General features: G+C 51.1%; 1 protein-coding gene across 1 annotated transcript in view; it reads left to right on the forward strand.

Moving 5' to 3' along the window:
- Window positions 1-17,356, forward strand: part of Zfhx3 (zinc finger homeobox 3) — a 235,644-nt gene that overhangs the window by 178,062 nt on the left and 40,226 nt on the right. Inside the window, exon 5 of the mRNA XM_021220667.1 lies at window positions 16,136-16,243. Within this exon, the coding sequence (XP_021076326.1) occupies window positions 16,136-16,243 (108 nt within the window). The remainder of the gene's footprint in view (window positions 1-16,135; window positions 16,244-17,356) is intronic.

Here is a 17,356-nt window from a genome sequence, read left to right on the forward strand (position 1 = left end):
ACAGTACTCTCCGAGAAAGGTTAATGCTTTGGGAAGTCCCTAACTGCTCAGTGTGGGGAATCAGCCCCCCACACCGCACAGCATCCACAAGAGCAATTAGGGCCAGACCTAAGCAGTCACCCCTGGACCTCCTCTGCTCCCCATCCCCAAACCCAGAGGTGGGGGGCAGCTCTGTGGGTGTGACACAGGGGCTGGACAGAAAGAAGGGTTTTTAGCAGTTGCCTTTTTTGGAGATAAGATGAAGCCTTGGAGTAGTTTATTCTGGGAAATGCACTGTAAAAGGAAGGAGCCAAGTTAAGGCTCCAATGATTGTTCTGGCCCCTTCCCCAAACTGTTTGGTGAAATGAAATGGAGGGGGGGGGGCGGGGTAGAGTCTGGCTCCAGCGAGCCACCTCTTCTGGCTTTTGCTCAATGAGGAAACTCACACTAGCTTTTCCTTGGACCGAGTTGGCCCCTGTCTTTGCTTCCTGTCCATTCAGCTTCCACTTTCTGGCCTCTACCCCCAGGCCCCATCATTTGCCCCGCCCCCCCCGGGGGGGGGGCGCATACCTTCCTGACCTTGCTCTGGCTCTCAGCCTAGTCTTTCTGCCTTTGCTACATCCCTGGCAGGCCTGGAAGGGGCTCCTAACTTTTTACCTGACTCCCACTCCCTCCTCCCCCAACTCCCCCCCCCCCCCCCCCTGCTGGCCTGCCTCCAGTCCCTCTCTTCTCCTGGCTAGCAGAACAGCAAGTTGGCCAGCCCTGGTGAGAGCCACACAGGACTCCGTGCTTTTTTTTTTTTTTTTTTAAAACCAAACCTGTCTGTCCAGCCATATCTCTGAGACACAGAAGAGAGAGGCCTATGGAGCCGACCACAGAGAGGAGTGTGGGTTCACTAAGGGAGGCCTCTCTTCTGTGCAGGGAGCTGAGCAGACTTACATCCACAACAGCCAGTATGAGAAAGCACAGTTCCTCACCCAACTCTGAGTTTCTGTTGATTGCCCCCACCCCCACCCCCAGAGTTCCATAAGGGCTAATTCAGGGCCTCTATGGAGGCTCCTGTTACATCACAGGCAATACAGCTTTAGAGAAGGGATGCACAAAAGGATCCGTCATGGTGGCTGATGTATGTATGATTCTTCGTGCCATCACCGTCCTGGATTCCCCTGCCGCCATCTTGAATCCCGCTCCCATTCCTGGTGTTACCCTCTCAGCTGCCCCGTGCATGGTTTTGGAGCCCGGTGTTCACGTGACTACTGCCTCCAGAATCTCTGTGACCCTTGCCTTCAGTCACTGCTCTGGCAGCTGGCTAGCCTTCACGCCTAGGGTAGGTGCCACAGGTGACCAGCCAGCAGGCGGACAATAGACAGCAGACGAGTGTGCTCCCCTGGGAAGCCACAGTGGAAGTTATAAAACGTAACCAACCATTAGAAACGTGTGCCTTGGCACTAGCCCTGTCGGCCCCCAGCCTGTGACCTTCACCAGTCTCTGAGCCTCTCTCCGTCTCAGTTTCCTCGTCTGTGGAACGGAGCAGTGGATTGCGTTACTTCAGCCAAGTGGGTGCTGTGTGGCCACCGTGTCCCCCGTCAGATACAAGTGTATGTCATCTAGCTGGGTGTGGGGCTGGTTCTCATGGTAGTGGTAAAGGACTGCACAGACAGAGGACAGGGAGCAAGCGAGCGCATCACGGTCACTGGGTCAGCCCCCATGTGCCCAGCTGCCCTTATCCTCACTCCTTAAAGCATCTGTGACCAGGTCAAAGAAAAGGCTCCATGGACTGGCAGGGTGAGCGGTGACCAGCAGGGGGCCAGGTGAAGAGCCCATGCTGCTGGGCAAAGCTGGGCTGGGCTGGGTGTGGCTACAGCCCCTGCCAGCCCAGCAGCCATCCCTGTGCATGTGATTACCTCATTGTGGAACCTTTCATTGACTTGGCTGCACCATGCTGATGAACTGAGACCGGGGACAAGAGCTCCTAATTGAGGGAAATAAATTCCCATCACAGGCCTGTCTGCAGCCAGGAGTAAGGAGGCGCTGCATTGGGTCTGCAAAGTGTTGGGGTGGGGATGCAGGTGTTTGTGTCAGTACAAAGAGAAAGCCCCCTCCCCCACCCCTTCCAGCCTGCATATCCATTGGGTATGGTGGTCAGAAGGATGCAGGGGGCTGTGGTCCTGCCTATGTCTCCCACTTGATGCTTTATTTCCAGGAGGAAGTCTCATGTGTGTTTGCACACTGCCATCTTTCCGTGCACCTGCAGGGCAGGCACCTAGCATGGCCTCCCTCAGGGTTCCCCACACCTGTGTTGTCAGTCATTCGCTCCATCTCTCTGTATGCTCACCCACCTTCAGCTCTGTGCCCCTCAGGTCTCCCTCCTTGAAGCCACTGAAGGGAAGCACCTCCTTGCTGCCATGCTCAGTAGAAGCTGTGGTTTGAAATGAGGCAAGGCGTGAACAGGGTAGCTTTCCCAGTCATTCATCCGCCTGCAGCCAGTTCAACAAAGAACTAGACCTGGGAGTACTGACCACGGGAACTAAGTAAGACCTTAAGACAAAGAATTTAGGGCCAGAGGGCTAGAGAGATGGCTCAGTGGGCAAAGTGCTTGCCGTGCAAACCCGAGCCTGAATCCCCAGCACCCGTGTAAAAAACGGGGTGAGAGCAAGGTGCTGAGGTATGTACCCACATTCCTGGTGCTGGGGAGGCAGAGGCAGGAGCTGGAAGATCTCTAGGGCTGAAGGTGAGCTCCAGTTTCAGAGAGAGGCCGCCTCTTGAAAAAGGCAGAAAAGCTATCGAAGAAGACGCTAGACAGTGTCTTTGGCTTCCACATGGACATATGAAGATGTGCCCTCCACACCGCCATGATCCACAAAGACAGACACACAAGAGAATCTAGGAATGAGAATCATTTTCAGAAAGCTTGAACCAAAAATTCCCACAAGCAGCCGCCCACGTTAACACGCCTGACCATCTCGCTACCACGGATTTCCTAAGATGGGCAGTGCAGGTCACCAGCCTACGGTATCCCAGGTTGGCCGTTCCACCCCCTACACCCCCCCCCCCCGTGCTGTCTGGGCCGTAAGAGACATTTCCTGGAATGCACAGCCCATGTGCTGCCCACATAATGGCTGGGCCAGAGAGGAAGGTTGCCTCAGTTACAAAGAAGCACGGGCGGCGTGCAGGCAGAGCAGAAGAGAAAAGGAGAGCCCTCACTTGACACCCTGTGACCCCAGCTGGTGGAGCTGAATGCTGGAGAGGCAGGGCTGGAATTGCAGTCACTTTAGATTATTCGGAGTGAGGCGAGGCAGGGAAAAAAGGGTCTGTTGACTACAGGAAGCTGAATTCTTCCCCCACTGAAAAGCTTATTAGTGGAAGGGGAAAAACAATTACTTGACTTTGCTGGGCTCTCCACGGCTGGGACTCCGGCCTGTGGCAGCAACCCTGCCACCCGAAGCCTTGGACTTAACCCCGGGCCTAGAATGCTTCAGGGACCCACCCTTCCAGAAAAGATCATGGAGACATAAAAAGGGGAGGGTGTGTGTGCAAGCATTGTCCTTCGTCCTGGCTTAAAGCCTGGTAAGTTTCTGGCTTTAATGATATCTGGGATGTCATTTTCCAGCGGGACAGAGGGTGAAGCAGTATTTCATTTGCCTAGAAACTCAAATACCTGGGGTGTTAGGGGGGCTGGTCCTGTCTCTGAGTGCAGGCTTTTAGGTTTGTTTCTGGTGAGCTTGGTTCTGATTCCCGCTTGTCTTTTCTCTGAAACACTGAGTTAGAGATGGGCTGGAGACTCCCTGGCTCCACTTGGCTCCCTTCAGGAGGAGGGCCAAACGCCAGCCGCCTCCTTCCTTGGTCACGTGACCACCCGCTTGACTTGAGGTGTCCCCTCCTCCCCCCTCCTCCCCTTTCTGGCCCCCATCCTCAGGCGGCCTCCCTCCGTGGCCAGTCCATCTCTGAGCCTATCTCTCGTCATCATCACTTCCCCTAAACAGAATTTCTCCTCCACACGCATGCAGAGCCCGCGGGGGACCGTGTTTCTGCAAACCGTCCTTTCCCTCCCCAGCGTCTTATGCTCCTGTATCTCATGTGCTTGCCTTCGGACTACGCTGCTTATTTACTCCTTTTGACTTCTCTAAATGGGAAAGAAGTCCCTGATTGTGCTCAGCCCACCACCCCCGCCCCCGCCCCACAACTACGGCTACCTTACATTTACCTAGATACCTTTTTTTTTTTTTTTTCTTGAAGGCCCGGTGCATCCTCTCTTCTCTCAGGACAGTTCCTGTTTCTGACTCTTCACCTAAGTCCTTTAGTATCTCTGTCCATCCATCGGTTATTAGCACCTTTTGGAGAGAAATCTGTATGCTTTCTTTATTATAGCACATACTTAATTGAAAAATGTTTTTATTTTGTTTTACCTGTGTGTGAATGAATGAGAGAGAGAGAGAGAGAATACCATGTGCATACAGTGCCCATGAAGGCCAGAAGTGGGTATTGGATTCCTGTAACTGGAGTTACAGGCAGTTGTTAATCACCATGTGGGTGCTGGGAACCAAGCCGCAATCCTGGGTCAGAGCAGCAAGTGGTCGTGCCACCTCTCCAGCCCCACCCGTATCCCACGTTTTAAGATACACTCTCTTGAGTTTCTCCTTCACTGGCTATCGTGCATTCCCCATCCCTTTCCGCCGAGAGGCCGTGCTGGGTACGTGGCGGGCTGGGGTGGGTATCTTTCCTTGTCCGCTTTGTTGGGCACTGTCCTCCCTGATGTTGCTTGAACCCTCGGCTATTTGATCCCCTTCCTTCCCACAAGCCCGTGCCAGACCAAGAGGCAAAACCTTCCCTTACTCTCTTCGTGCTAAGGGGGGAGGATCCCACAGGAGGTATTTTCCCCCGTTGCTGGAGTTGTAGAACATTCGCCAGTTTCGGCGCTTACGTGAGGATCTCAACATCCCAGGTTAGCGATTGAAACGAAGCTCTGTGCTCCAAACCACCATAGATCAGTTATGTGTGCGTTTAGTACTAGTGCTCCAAACCACCATAGATCAGTTATGCGCGCGTTTAGTACTAGTTCTTTGTCACAGACCTATACTTTTCATCCCGTATCATCTCGCATCTCACGGCCGTGTTTCGTTTTTGGGGTAGGTAGAGTATTCTTTCTTCCAATGCCCCACCCCCCCACCCCCCCCACCCCCCACCATTGTAGCATATAGGTGTAAGCCTCCATATTGGCTAACATTTACTGTAGTGTTGGCCGTGGGTAAGGATCACTGCTCTTGATAGCTGTGCGCTGAGACGTGGTGCTGTGCGGGCTGCGACGGCAACGGGATCTGTTGCTTCTCGGAGATACCAAGCCTGCTGTCAGACCTCAGAAACTCCTTCGAGGAAGAGAAACCTAGCACATGAGCTAGATGATTTCAAACACAGCAGCAGCGTGGGAGACCAGAGGAGGAGCTGCTGTGGGTAGCATCTCTGTGAAAGAAGGCAGGGATGTGGGATACCATTTTGCCTTAAACCCTAGACAATACTGTTCTATTGCATAGGATACAAATAGGCAGAACAAGGCAAAGACACGAGAGGTTTTGCATAGACCTGTCGGCGTGGCTTTTCAAGTTCCTCCACAGGAGGAGGAAGAGGCAAGAATTTTCTCCCTTCAGTACAGAACTGCACAAGGTGCTGTCTCGGTGACCACTTAGCCATCTGCTCGTCCCCACCTCAGAAAAAAAAAAAGCGCAGGAAAAGTGCTTGGGCCAGAAAACGTTTGGTTTGTCCCCTGCACCTCAGTGTCCTGCCTTACTCGAGCTTTCTTAGGAATTGGCGACAGAAACATGTTGTTCCTGCGGCCTGTCTGTCTGAGACTAAAGACCTGATGGCTTGGGAGACTGGCCTAGGTTTTGACTTTACGCGTGGCAGCGTGTCTTCAAATGTCAGGTGTGGCCGCCCGGTTTCTTCCCTGAGCTGGCTGCCTTGCTTGTACTAGGTAGGCAGTGTGCTGTGGTATTTTAAGATTCTCCAGGCATGTGGAGATGGAGGAGTCTCTTCCAGGTCACCTCCAGGATCTGTACGTGTATCTGCCATCGCACTGTGACCTGTGGTAACCTCGCGCACCCATTGATCTCCCTTGCATGCACTTGGGTCTGCCCGAGGACGGACAGCGAGTTTAGCCAGTGTTTCTCTGGGTGAAATGGCTCTGAAGTCGGTCCGCCTTCTGTTCTGTCAGATTTGGTTTGGCATGAGTAAGCCTTTGTTTGTGCTTTGTTTTCATGAATCGGCTTGTTGTACCAGCTGTGCATCTAAGTGGCTTATGATCCCGCAGAAGCGGCCCATTGACAGTCAGTGCCTCTCTGCCCTGCCATCCGCTGCTGGAAGTAAAAGAGTATTTGTGTCTGAGTTCCGTGGTTCATGGGGGGTAAGGCTGCTTTCTGAATGGTCACCCTCCTCAAACGAGAAGGTGGTCTTCAGAGCAAGGTGACAACCAAGCCGGGAATCCAGGTCTGCCACCTCTGTGCCATGTGACCCAAGACCTCGTGAGCCAGGGTTCTGTTTTTCTCCATTTGTACAGTCTGTTTCGAAGGCCAGAAACAAAAACAGTTAACCTGCTTCTCCTTTAATTTGCCTTTTTCAAAAATACCTTTAAAAAAAAAAAATCCATAGCTCACTTTGGTGTTGTCAAGCCTTGTTTTCCCCAGTCTTGTAAACACCCGGGGTCTGCAGGGCAGCTGCCGCTCCCTTCCCATGTCCCGGTTCCTGTATGCACTGCATCTATCACCGCTGCTGTTCCCGTCAGGAGAGCCATCCCTCAAGGTTCTTGCATTTGCCCATTAGGTTCTAATCACCTCTCTTTAGTACCATTTCTGGTACATCCTGTTCATTTCCCACACACCTTCTTCATTTGTACATAGATGCTGGAGTCAGCTCACAGCCCTCCCCGCCCCCACGCCTTTTTGCATTAAGCATAAGATCTCCAGTAAGTCAGTTTTGACTCTGAAGGGCATACCAGTCTTCTATAATGGAAAACACTGGGTGCGTGCAGTCTCTCTCTCTGTGTAGACTGTGTGGTGTGTGTGTGTGTGTGTGTGTGTGTGTGTGTGTGTGTGTGTGTGTGTGAGAGAGAGAGAGAGAGAGAGAGAGAGAGAGAGAGAGAATGTGTTTGTACACCCCCCCCCACACACACACACTTGCTTTAATGTACTCTATCACTCATGTATGTTTATCTATCTTGTCTTCTCCCCTTCAACGGTGGAGGCTTGGCAGTGTTTATTTGAAGCAGGGTGTTATTGAAAGACAGATGCTGTAGGGACTGCTCGGGCCTCACACCTGGAATGTTAAAAAGCTCTCAGGCAGATCTTTTCTGTTGAAAAATGTCCCTTTCTTCAGTGTGTGTGTGTGTGTGGGGGGTGGAGCAGGCAGGAAAGAGCCAGTACCCATCCAAGAAGCTCCCATCTGCAGCCCTTGTGTGGTCATGCCCCCCTGATTCCGACTGCTCCCTCCCTGCCCCCGCAGCCCCTCCTGATACTTTAAATGATGCCTTCAAGTCTGTGAAATGTTCTGGTCTCATGAGTCTGAGTGTGTGAAGTCCTTCTCTCCCCTACATCCAGAGCCTCTCTCGCCCTCAGCTCCAGGGACCCTTACCTCACAACTGGCATGTCCTGTGACTTGCAACGCCTGCCTCCACCCTCCCTTCCCCAAGTAGCATCCTGAGTTGTAATCAGTATTTTTCTCCCAACGACAAAGTCGGGTTTTTGTTGTTGTTGTTGTTGTTTTTTTTTTTTTTTTTTTTTTTTTAAAAAAAAACTGGCTGGAGAGAGGCACCTTGCTCCATATCCAGGGCCTTGTGTTCTGCATGCCTCTGCTTTCCAGAACATTCTGGTTTGGTGTAAGGTCAGACCATGCAAAATGCTGTTTTACAAGAAGGGAGAAAGAGAAAGGTATGTGTCAAGGTATATTTGTTAGATTATGTTTTAAATGAAGTACAATTTAAGGTAAGGGTTTGGGTTTTTTTTTTTTTTTTCCCAAAGAAAGGGAAAAAAAAACCTGCAAATCCACTGAGCTCCCAGAGAGCGCGCCTCCTTTGTCGAGGCTCTGACATTGAAGTGTAATTTTTCATGGTTATTTGGACTGGAAAATGGGGGTGGGGGGGTAAGAAAGGGAGAGAGGGGTCTGCGATTATTTCCCATAAATGACAACACAATCACATCACGCTCCGCTACAAACTTGCTCGGGGAATTTGCCTGGTTTGGTTTGGTTTTGTTTTTTCATTTTTAACATTTTACGTCTGGTAGCAGCAGCAGCAGCAGCAGCAGCAGCCAGAGAGCCCTGCAAAGAGCCCAGGGACACTAATCTCTGCCCATTTCACTTTCCTACAGAGTTCAGGGCCCTAGCTGCGCCCCTTACTTTGCGGGCACATTGTGAGACCAGAGCTGGGTTTGTATTCTACAAACTGGAACTGGAACCTCTCAGTCATTCTATTTCATTTCATTTGAAACCTTCCCATGAATAGCCACCAGGCGAGTCCGTAACACATCCGTTCCGTTGTGCTTTGTCCCCGAACAGCTGCTTTTATCCTTTCTGGGATTCTGCAGGGGGCAGCCCAGGTGCTTCTGCTGAGCCCACAGATAAATGGGACCCGGTGCCATGCGGGCTTTAGGCGTTTCCTCCCTTTTTCTCCTCTCTTGACCCCCACCCACCCCCTTAATTCTAGTGTGGTTTTGACAAACTGTTCAAATGACCAAGTGGCCTTGTCTGGAAGAGGAAAATGGCAGCGAGCATCCCAGCCACACAATGGTAGCGTTCTTCGCTCCGTTCAGTGTTGCTCCCGCAGGAGGGACTTTTCTCTGCAAGGCCACGGGCTCCAGACCCACATGGGCTCTGTCCTGTGACTGCTGCAGTCTGAAGGGAAGTTGGTATGAAGGGGAAGAGGCGAGGAGCCTCACACGCTGCCTCTGGCCGCACGATCCCCATTCTTCTTGCTTCTGTAAACATCGGCAGGATCTTCAGATATACAAAGGCATAAATGGTCTCTGTCCCCCAATTAGTCATTTTTAATAGTACCCAGAGTTACCTTCCCAGTGTCGACTCCACTAGCTCGGTGCCAACGGCAGGTTGGTGGGATGGGGGGGAGGGGTGGTAAGGAAAGAGGTCAGGGCGTGGTGAGGGGGGCTGGATTCCTTCACTGTCTGCCTTCCACAGAGATTTTCTGAGAGGCTCCTGGGAGGCTGGTAGCTCTGTACCTAGACCTTTAAAGTGCCATCCGGAAATCCAGGGGTAGCCACCGGGTGTCTTGGCTGAAGTGAGCACCTCCCCGAGCGGGGAATTCCTCCTCAGCCAAAGGTCACTTCAAAGACCCATGCGGAAAAACAGCCTCTCACTGGAGAGTGGGCACCCATCGAACCCCATTGGGATCTCCCCGGCCCTTTACCGGCCGGGCCCTCCTGGCTTCTTCCGGTGGGCTGGAATGTGTGGGTAGACGTCACCTCTGTCATCTCCGAGAAGGTGGTTTTTGTATAAACTGTGTGTCATGAGTCTGACGGATTCCTTTTCCCTTCCCCTTTTCCCAACCACCAAGGTGAGAAATTGGCCTATAGGCATGCTTGCCCTGACAGTCCTCCTGGCTGGTAGAGGGCAGTCCTCAGCAAACCTAGCCGAGCTTAACACAGACACACACACACACACACACACACACACACACACACACACACACATACACACACATACACACACACACACACACCACCCCATGGGGCTATTTTCCTCGATGGATCTATAAGAAGTATAAAATGGAACAGACACAGCTGTTTGGCAGCTTAAAGATAAAAAAAAAAAAAATCCAGGTAACCTCTATCAGGTAAATGTACACATGTACGCATCTACGCCCTTGTTCTTTGCGAATACTCGAGGATGCATACAACTCCCCCCCCCCACACACACACACACCATGAGTAGCTGAGGACAAGAGATGCTAACTCGCCAGTTCGTATCTGTGGTAGGCAAGCCACAGGACCTCAGGGAACATTCCTGGAGCTGAGGAATTTTTACCCAGAATCCCTGATTGCTCTAAGCTGCCTCTCAGGGAAGCTTCCAGCTGAACTGTCTGGGATGGGAGGAAGTCAGCCTGTAAGGGTCAAGAGGCCATACTTGGGAATGCCGCTAGGCGACTCCATGCAGGATCAGGGTGTGACTGTGTGGACACGGCAGCCGAGCTGGTCTCGGGAGAGTCACCTACTTGTCATGTCTTTGGTCACCTCTCAGGGAAGGTGGCTAAATGTGCTGGAGGGGGCTGGGCACGGGGGAGAATGATTGGCCCTTACAGTTGTAGCTAGCTTGGAGAAGACAAGGAATGGAAGGAACAAGCTGGGAACAGAACAGCTGTCTGTCTGTCCATCTGCACAGCCCGTTAGTTAGAAGTTTGTCGCGTGAGAATTTTGACACGGGAATTTTTCTTATTTGATTTTTCTTATTTGGTCTGATCTAGACATTAGGCAGTCATCTTTTACGCCATGGGATTTGACCTCTTTTTCGTCATAGAGCACACACACTGTGCATAATGTCTGTACCCAGTAGAGGTTTGCCATTGATAAGAAAGTGCCCAGAGCATCGGATATGCTAGGCCGTTTCCTCACCCTGTCCTCGTCATGCCAACCAAGCCTGAAAGAACAGAAGTGATTGGCTAGGTGCATAGAGCACGTGAGTCCTGGAGCCCAGGACCTCTCCACCCAGGGACAGACGAGGACGAGGACGAGAGGACAAAGCATAGCTTCCTGCCACCCTCCACAGAGATGCCAGCCACCCTCCATGACACCCCCGCCCGCCGGGCAGAATGTGTGAGGTGCCTCCCGCCTGCCTGGTCGGCCTTTCCTTGGGTTAATTAGGTTGCAAACAGGGGAAAGACAGAGCTTTAACCCCTCCTTCAAAGTAAGCAGGTTGTTCAAAGTATTTTGTTTTTTAAAGAAGAGGTCCAACGTACAATTAAAACTTGTTTCTCATAAACCTCATTCCAGGAAGGATGGGCTTTTAAACAAAGGCTTCTGACAGCTGCAGGCTATTTCATTTTTTTTAATGCCGAATGAAAAATCAATACATTTTTCTGGGTTATACATATTCAGAACAGGCCTGATATTTCCATTATAATGGAAAGCGGGGCGTCTGCACACCTCGCCCGCCTGTCAGAGCCGCACCATCACATTTTCTAAGCCACTGCTAAATATTTCAAACCTGATTTGATTGTGGTTCATGACAGCTAATGTTTCTCAGCTCTTGAGCCCGCCGACAGGCAAACGCACCCTATCCCCCTCCGCTGTGTGCCGCCCCCCCCCGCAGCCCCCATAAAAGGGAATGAACGATTTCATTCTTTGGGGATCACAGATTGGTGTGTTATTTAAGTAACACGTTCGTGTGAGAGCCTTGGGTACAGACACCCCGATTCTTAGGAGAATTTACAAATTTCTATCATATGGAGGCGCGGTGGGGGCTTTGTCAGGTTTGAATTAATCTACATTATCCTGTTAAGAGTTAGGAACAGGGGGATTCGTCTTAATCATTGATTGACTCCCCTTTCCTTCAAGCCTGTGAGCGATTTGTAAAATAACCCCAGTGGACATGTCACTCGACCCATTATTGGGGGGGTACTTTTTTTTAACTGGGACACTCTCGTGGATGACATATTTGGGGAGCATGCACCTTAGGTTGATGGCTGTTTTCTGGGTTTGGCTTCTGCCTTGTCCCCCCTTCCACACACCCAATCCCAGGATGAAACTCACACGGGGCTGCCAGCTGACAGACTTGCCCCCTTCAGGAGAAGTCACAGGAGCTAGGGGGACTCTTGGTGTCACCTTGATCAGGAGGGAGGAGAGAAAGGTTTGCGGCTGTGTGGAGCAGAGCTATAGGGGTGGGCTGGGTCCCCCCACCCGCAGGTCTGTGGTGCTATATCCTCAACCCCCTAGACTGCTTCTTTTAGGGTCACCTGAGGGCTCTGTCCTTCACCTCACCAGAAGCTGAGAGTGAATAGAGCAGGCTGGGATGGCCTAACAAGAGGAGTAAGGAGGTGTCTTCATCCCTGTCCGAAGCCACCTCTTCCTTGGCAGTGGAAGGCAGATGGTAGGCCATCTCGAACACCATGCTGGTTTGCACGATTTCCTTGCATCTCTGTGCTGTGGGAAGTTCCCACTGGTAGAGTGCTCAGGCATGGAGCCCCTTTTCAACCCCAAGCACATGCCTGGAGTAGTGGCTTGCTTGCGCTATTTATGTATGTATATATGTATGTATGTGTGTATATGTATGTATGTATGTACGTATGTGTGTNTGTATGTATGTATGTATGTATGTACGTATGTGTGTATGTATGTGTGTATATGTATGTATGTATGTGTGTATGTATGTATGTATGTAATCCTAGCACGAAGGCAGTAGAAGTATGAAGCTGAATGATTACTATCCTCCACAGCAAACCCAAGGCCAGCCTGAGACTTGGGTCAAAAAGAGAAAGTTTCCCCTTCTCAGTTTGGCACAAAAACACATAAGATTGAGAGGTCAGGGTTGGGCACGACCTCTGAGGTGGGGCCCTGCAGGGTTTTAGAGGCCCCTCCCCTGGTACCTTTTCCAAACCCCGAATTACCCTTTGCTGCCTTCGGCTGAGGACCGGGGCTGGGGCGGAGGCGGAGGCGACCTCCTTGCCCACGTCTGCCACAGCCTTGAGGAAGGATCCCCGCCGTGCTCCGGTTAGGGTGCGAAGTATCATTTCTTGACTGCTCCGAGGGAAAACCGGTTGCGAACTGTCCACTCGAGCTTTGAGGGTGTCATGGCTGCCATGAGAGTTGGCCGGGGGGGAGAGTGACCTGTTCCCCTGAGCCACGGACAGAATTTCCCAGATTAAACCCACAGCCGACCCACGTCTTCAGCAGTTCCGTCGGTCGTCTGTCTGTAGTGGACCTTACAGAAAGCAGAACAGAAACTTGGCTCCTGGGGTGACCCTGGCCAGTTGCTGCCACCAGCCACACGGGGCCAGAATGTGTGATTCATGATATGTAGTGGGGAAAGCTGCCTCTTCATCCTATGTTCTGTCAGCTGAGAGTATCCAACGTACAGCCCCAAGGGGGACTGGGACTAGCAAGCAGCCCCAGCTCAGTGGCCAGGCTCTGGCTCTGTGCCCCCCCCACCCCCCGCCGCCCGCCACCACACCTGTGAGGGGCCAGGACACCAACACTTCCTTCCCTGTGGGTTGCCCAAGCCTGGACTTTGGTAAGAAAGCTTGCGTGACATTTCTGGGACCAGTAAAGACACACACTGTCTGCCAAGCCTCTCAACCCCGAGCTGTCCAGACAGATTTGCAGTCTGCATCCCTCTTTTTATTTTATTTTATTTTATTTTATTTTATTTTATTTTATTTTATTTTATTTTTTTAAAACTCATTTCTCTACCTTTATTGGTATTCAGCTCTCACTGTTTTCCGGTTACTGTCAGCTTCAGCTTTCATCCATTTTAAAGAGCCTTTACCCCCTCTTGCTGTTGATGATGATGGTTTAAAGACAGATGGTGTAACTGCTTATGAATGTTCTATTTTATTTCCCCCGGACTAGACCATTCTCTCTGAGACATAGATTGTTTCCACGTGCAGCCCAGACTTGCCGGCCTCCTACCCAGCTGCCCTCCAGGCCTTGCCATGCAGAGGGCGACACCTGTAGGTCATAGGTGGAACTGCAGGGCACTCTCCTATTTGGCTAAATGAGATCTGGTTTTTTGTTGTTGTTGTTGTTGTTGTTTTTTAAAAAAGGAAAAGAAAAAAAGAAACAGGGGTGAGGCCACTGGTCCCCTGTAAAGGGATTGTTCTTCTTTGAGCTCATATATAGAGTTCTCTTAGTTTATAAGTCACAGATGATAAAGCAAAGCCTAGAAACTCAAGAAGAATAAATGGGTTTACTCATATTGAAGAAAAACATCAATAATAATAATAATAATAATAATAATAATAATAATAATAATAATTTCCTGAAGTAAAGTAACTTATTTTAACTTGCCCACCACCACCACCTTCTTGAAATGCGTTAGCCTTTGCTTTCTCTTTGCATGGAGCAAGGAAGCAAGACAAGGCTCAGACAGGCCCAGAGCAAGGGTTCTGGGAAGAGTCACACAGCCCCTTCTTGCGATTTCCTCACGTATTCCTGCATCCGTAACCCACCCACACATCTTCGTCTCTGCCTCCTAAATGGACTTGCTTAGAAAGCTTCAAGCCATAGGCGTCAGTCCCAGTTACTGGACTGCGGGCGCCGGCCTTGACTCTGGTGGCATTTAACCTCCTGGGCTGAGAGACACCTTGGCGCGCCGTGTGGGGAACTGTCTCCTGTAAGAGCTAGACCCTTCCCATCTAAGGTGGTCATGGGTGTGTGTGCCAGAGAGATGTGCCCATCGAGCCATCTCTCCTCCTAATACCACTTAGGTACTTTATCAATACTGCCAATGATTGGTGCCATAGAACATATTTAAGATACCCAGCTAGTGTGCATATGCCCAGTTTAAATACTGGTTAACTTACTGCTGGTACTGACGTTAAACCATCTTATCAAAAGCCTGAAACTCACAGGCCACATCTTCCCTGGACATAAGATGGTACATGCATGTTCTGGTACAACTGACTCGTCCTTTTCACACTTAAGCCCTTTCCCCCCCTCTACAAGGCCTCGAATGCTGTTAATACTGAGCTGTATATCTAATAAATGTCAAGCCACGAATGCCTGGTTTTTGTCTGTACAAACTAAGGGGAAGGTCAGGAGACTCAGTGTTAACTTTGTGGTGCCGTGAGCCAAAAAAGACACAGGAAAACTGGAGAGAGCCCCGAGGTCAGGTAGAGCAAACAGTGCCCAAGGGCTTGCCTCTAGGGCTCTCTGCTGATGGGAAGACAGACAGACAGACCATTCTAAAGCCTTGGGGTTCATCTTTCTAGCCATTGATACCCTGCCATCTTTCTAGAAGAATTAGGAAAACACAAATCTAGAATGATCCTTTTTTTGGTCTTGAGTGGTTTTTTTGGAAACCTCTACAGATCAACTCCCTGTGACTTATTTGACTCTTGTGGGCTATAATTGATAGGCTCTTTGGACAGAAGTTCAGAGGTCACCTGAAGCCTGGGCCACAGTGTAGGACCTTTGTTCCCCAAACAAAAATGTGGGCATGCGGTCGGTCGGAGATTCCTATGGTGGCATTGGCTAGAACCCCAGTCCAGGGTTCTAAATTGTTTCCCAGGCTTGGCTCCTGCTGAGTCTGGTCTGGCCTTCCCGTGACGGGCGTGGGAGTGTGTGCGTGTTCTCGTGCTTCTGAACCGGGAGAGGTTCCCGAATCACTCCAAGTGATTCCCACCTTGGTCCCTTCACTTTGTTCTTGAAAAAAGTTAGTATCCCGCATGCGTAATGTAACCTGCGCGTGGCCCCTGTGCCCCGAGCGGCTCACATATGGGGGTTAGGGAATATGTTTATGGGGTTGGTTCTTTCTTCCTATCTTTATTGGAAACCCCCAGGTTGGCAGGGTTTCTCACAGAGTCATCCTGCAGGCCCGTGTTCTTCCTCTGACTAAATGTGTGCTTCGGTTAATGATCCAGCCGACCAGAGGAACAGAGAGAACAGGCCCCACCCCAACACCCAAAGAGTCTTCCTTTCTCCTCAACTCGGGCATACATTTGGCTTGGTAGTCAGCCTACTTTCAGACATGGCGGTTCCGCTGTACATCTCACCCCTCTGCCTAACCCTCCCTGTGCCCACAAACTATATCACTGATGTTCTGTGACTCTTGAGGGCATAAGTGGCTCCAAGAACACCTGCCATCATGTGGCACAGGCACAGACACTGCCAGGCCAATGGGACCTCGGCGACTGGGTCCTATCTAGTCTCCAGCCAGGGATGAGCGACGGCCTCACTCAGGGAGAGCTCAGGTGGAGGCCTCGAAACCTCTCTGGAAATACCTGACAGGTACATTTCTAGCACCCACTCAGAGCCCCACGGCAGCTATCCCGGGACTGAAGTGCATCCTTAACACGGCCAGCCCCGCCGGGCCACTAGGAATCTGAGGAAGGACTGTCACTGACATCTGTGTTTTGTGGCTGGCGATTCTCAGGCACGGGGACTAGGGAGTCCTTCATCGCCCGCCCAGCTTTCGTCCTTTACATCTTTGTCTTTCCCCTGCGTTTCAGAGGAAGCCATTGAAGATGCCGAAGGACCCGGTGAAACCTCTGCCGACCCAGAGGAGCTGGCCAAAGACCAGGGGAGTGGCGGCGAGGAAGGGCAGAGCAAGAGGGCAGGTACTGTACATGGGCATCCTCAGACCCTAGAACTTGGCCCCGGGAGAAATGAGACTGGCAGCAGGGACCACCCTTCATCTCGCCCAAAAGTGTGCAGGCTCTGGGCCTGCCATAGAGGGAGTTTTGTTGTTTCATGTTTGTTTGTTCATTTTGTTGTTGTTGTGCTGTTTGGTTTTGGTTTGGTTTGGTCATGTTTTGTTCTTTTGAGACAGGGTCTCACCATATATCCGTGGCTGGCCTGAAACTTGCTGTATAGACCAGGCTAGCCTTGAACTCACAAATAAATATTCATCTGCCTCTGCCTCTCTGCCTCTCTGCCTCTGCCTCTGCCTCTGCCAGGGTTAGAGGCGAGAATCATCATGCCCTGGGTTTTTTGTTTTTTTTTTTCTCTCTTTCTCGAATTCTTTCTTTTTTTTTTAAGCACCCTTTTTATTGAGCACCAGGTGTCTGCATTTTCTGGGTAGCCTTTCTTGGGCAGCTGTTCAGCATGGATGGCGTGTATTCCTCCTCCTGTAGGCAGCCTGGTAAAGACATCTGTCAGACAGACCTTGGCTGAGGTCACCCCTGGTTCTCAGCCTCAAGGTTACCAGAGGCGGTGAAGGGTGGCCATTGCTCTGCGTCCGAGGACCTGAGTGGGGCCTGCATGCTCTTCCCAGCATGCCCCTCTCTCAGGGCCAGCGTCCACAGGGGGACGGCAGTGTGGATAGTCAGGGGGACATTTTAGCAAAAGCAGAGTAAATTGAGGAAGCCAGGGCAGGAAGTGCTATTTCTGGAAAAGCCAGTGCCCAGAGAGGAGAGCAGCCATTTCTCAAGATGACAGGATCTCCGTGCTGAGGGAAGAAGGGCCGAGGCCGAGGGAAGCTCAGGGTTTGGAGGAGGAGCTGAGTCATTGCTGAGAGGATCTATGGGGCAGATAAGTCTCACAGACACCACCGCCACCACGCTAACAGGAAGTACTGTGACAAGCAGCAGAAAGTATTCTATTAGGCCAACCTGAGTCTTAGCACCATGCTCAGTATTACAAGTCTTTGATTTCTCTCTCTCTCTCTCTTTCTTTCTTTTCTTTTCTTTCTTTCTTTCTTTCCTCCCTCCCTCCCTCCCTCCCTCCCTCCC

The sequence above is a fragment of the Mus pahari genome, chromosome 20 (genome assembly GCF_900095145.1).
Source record: "Mus pahari chromosome 20, PAHARI_EIJ_v1.1, whole genome shotgun sequence".
NCBI classification, from domain to species: domain Eukaryota; kingdom Metazoa; phylum Chordata; class Mammalia; order Rodentia; family Muridae; genus Mus; species Mus pahari.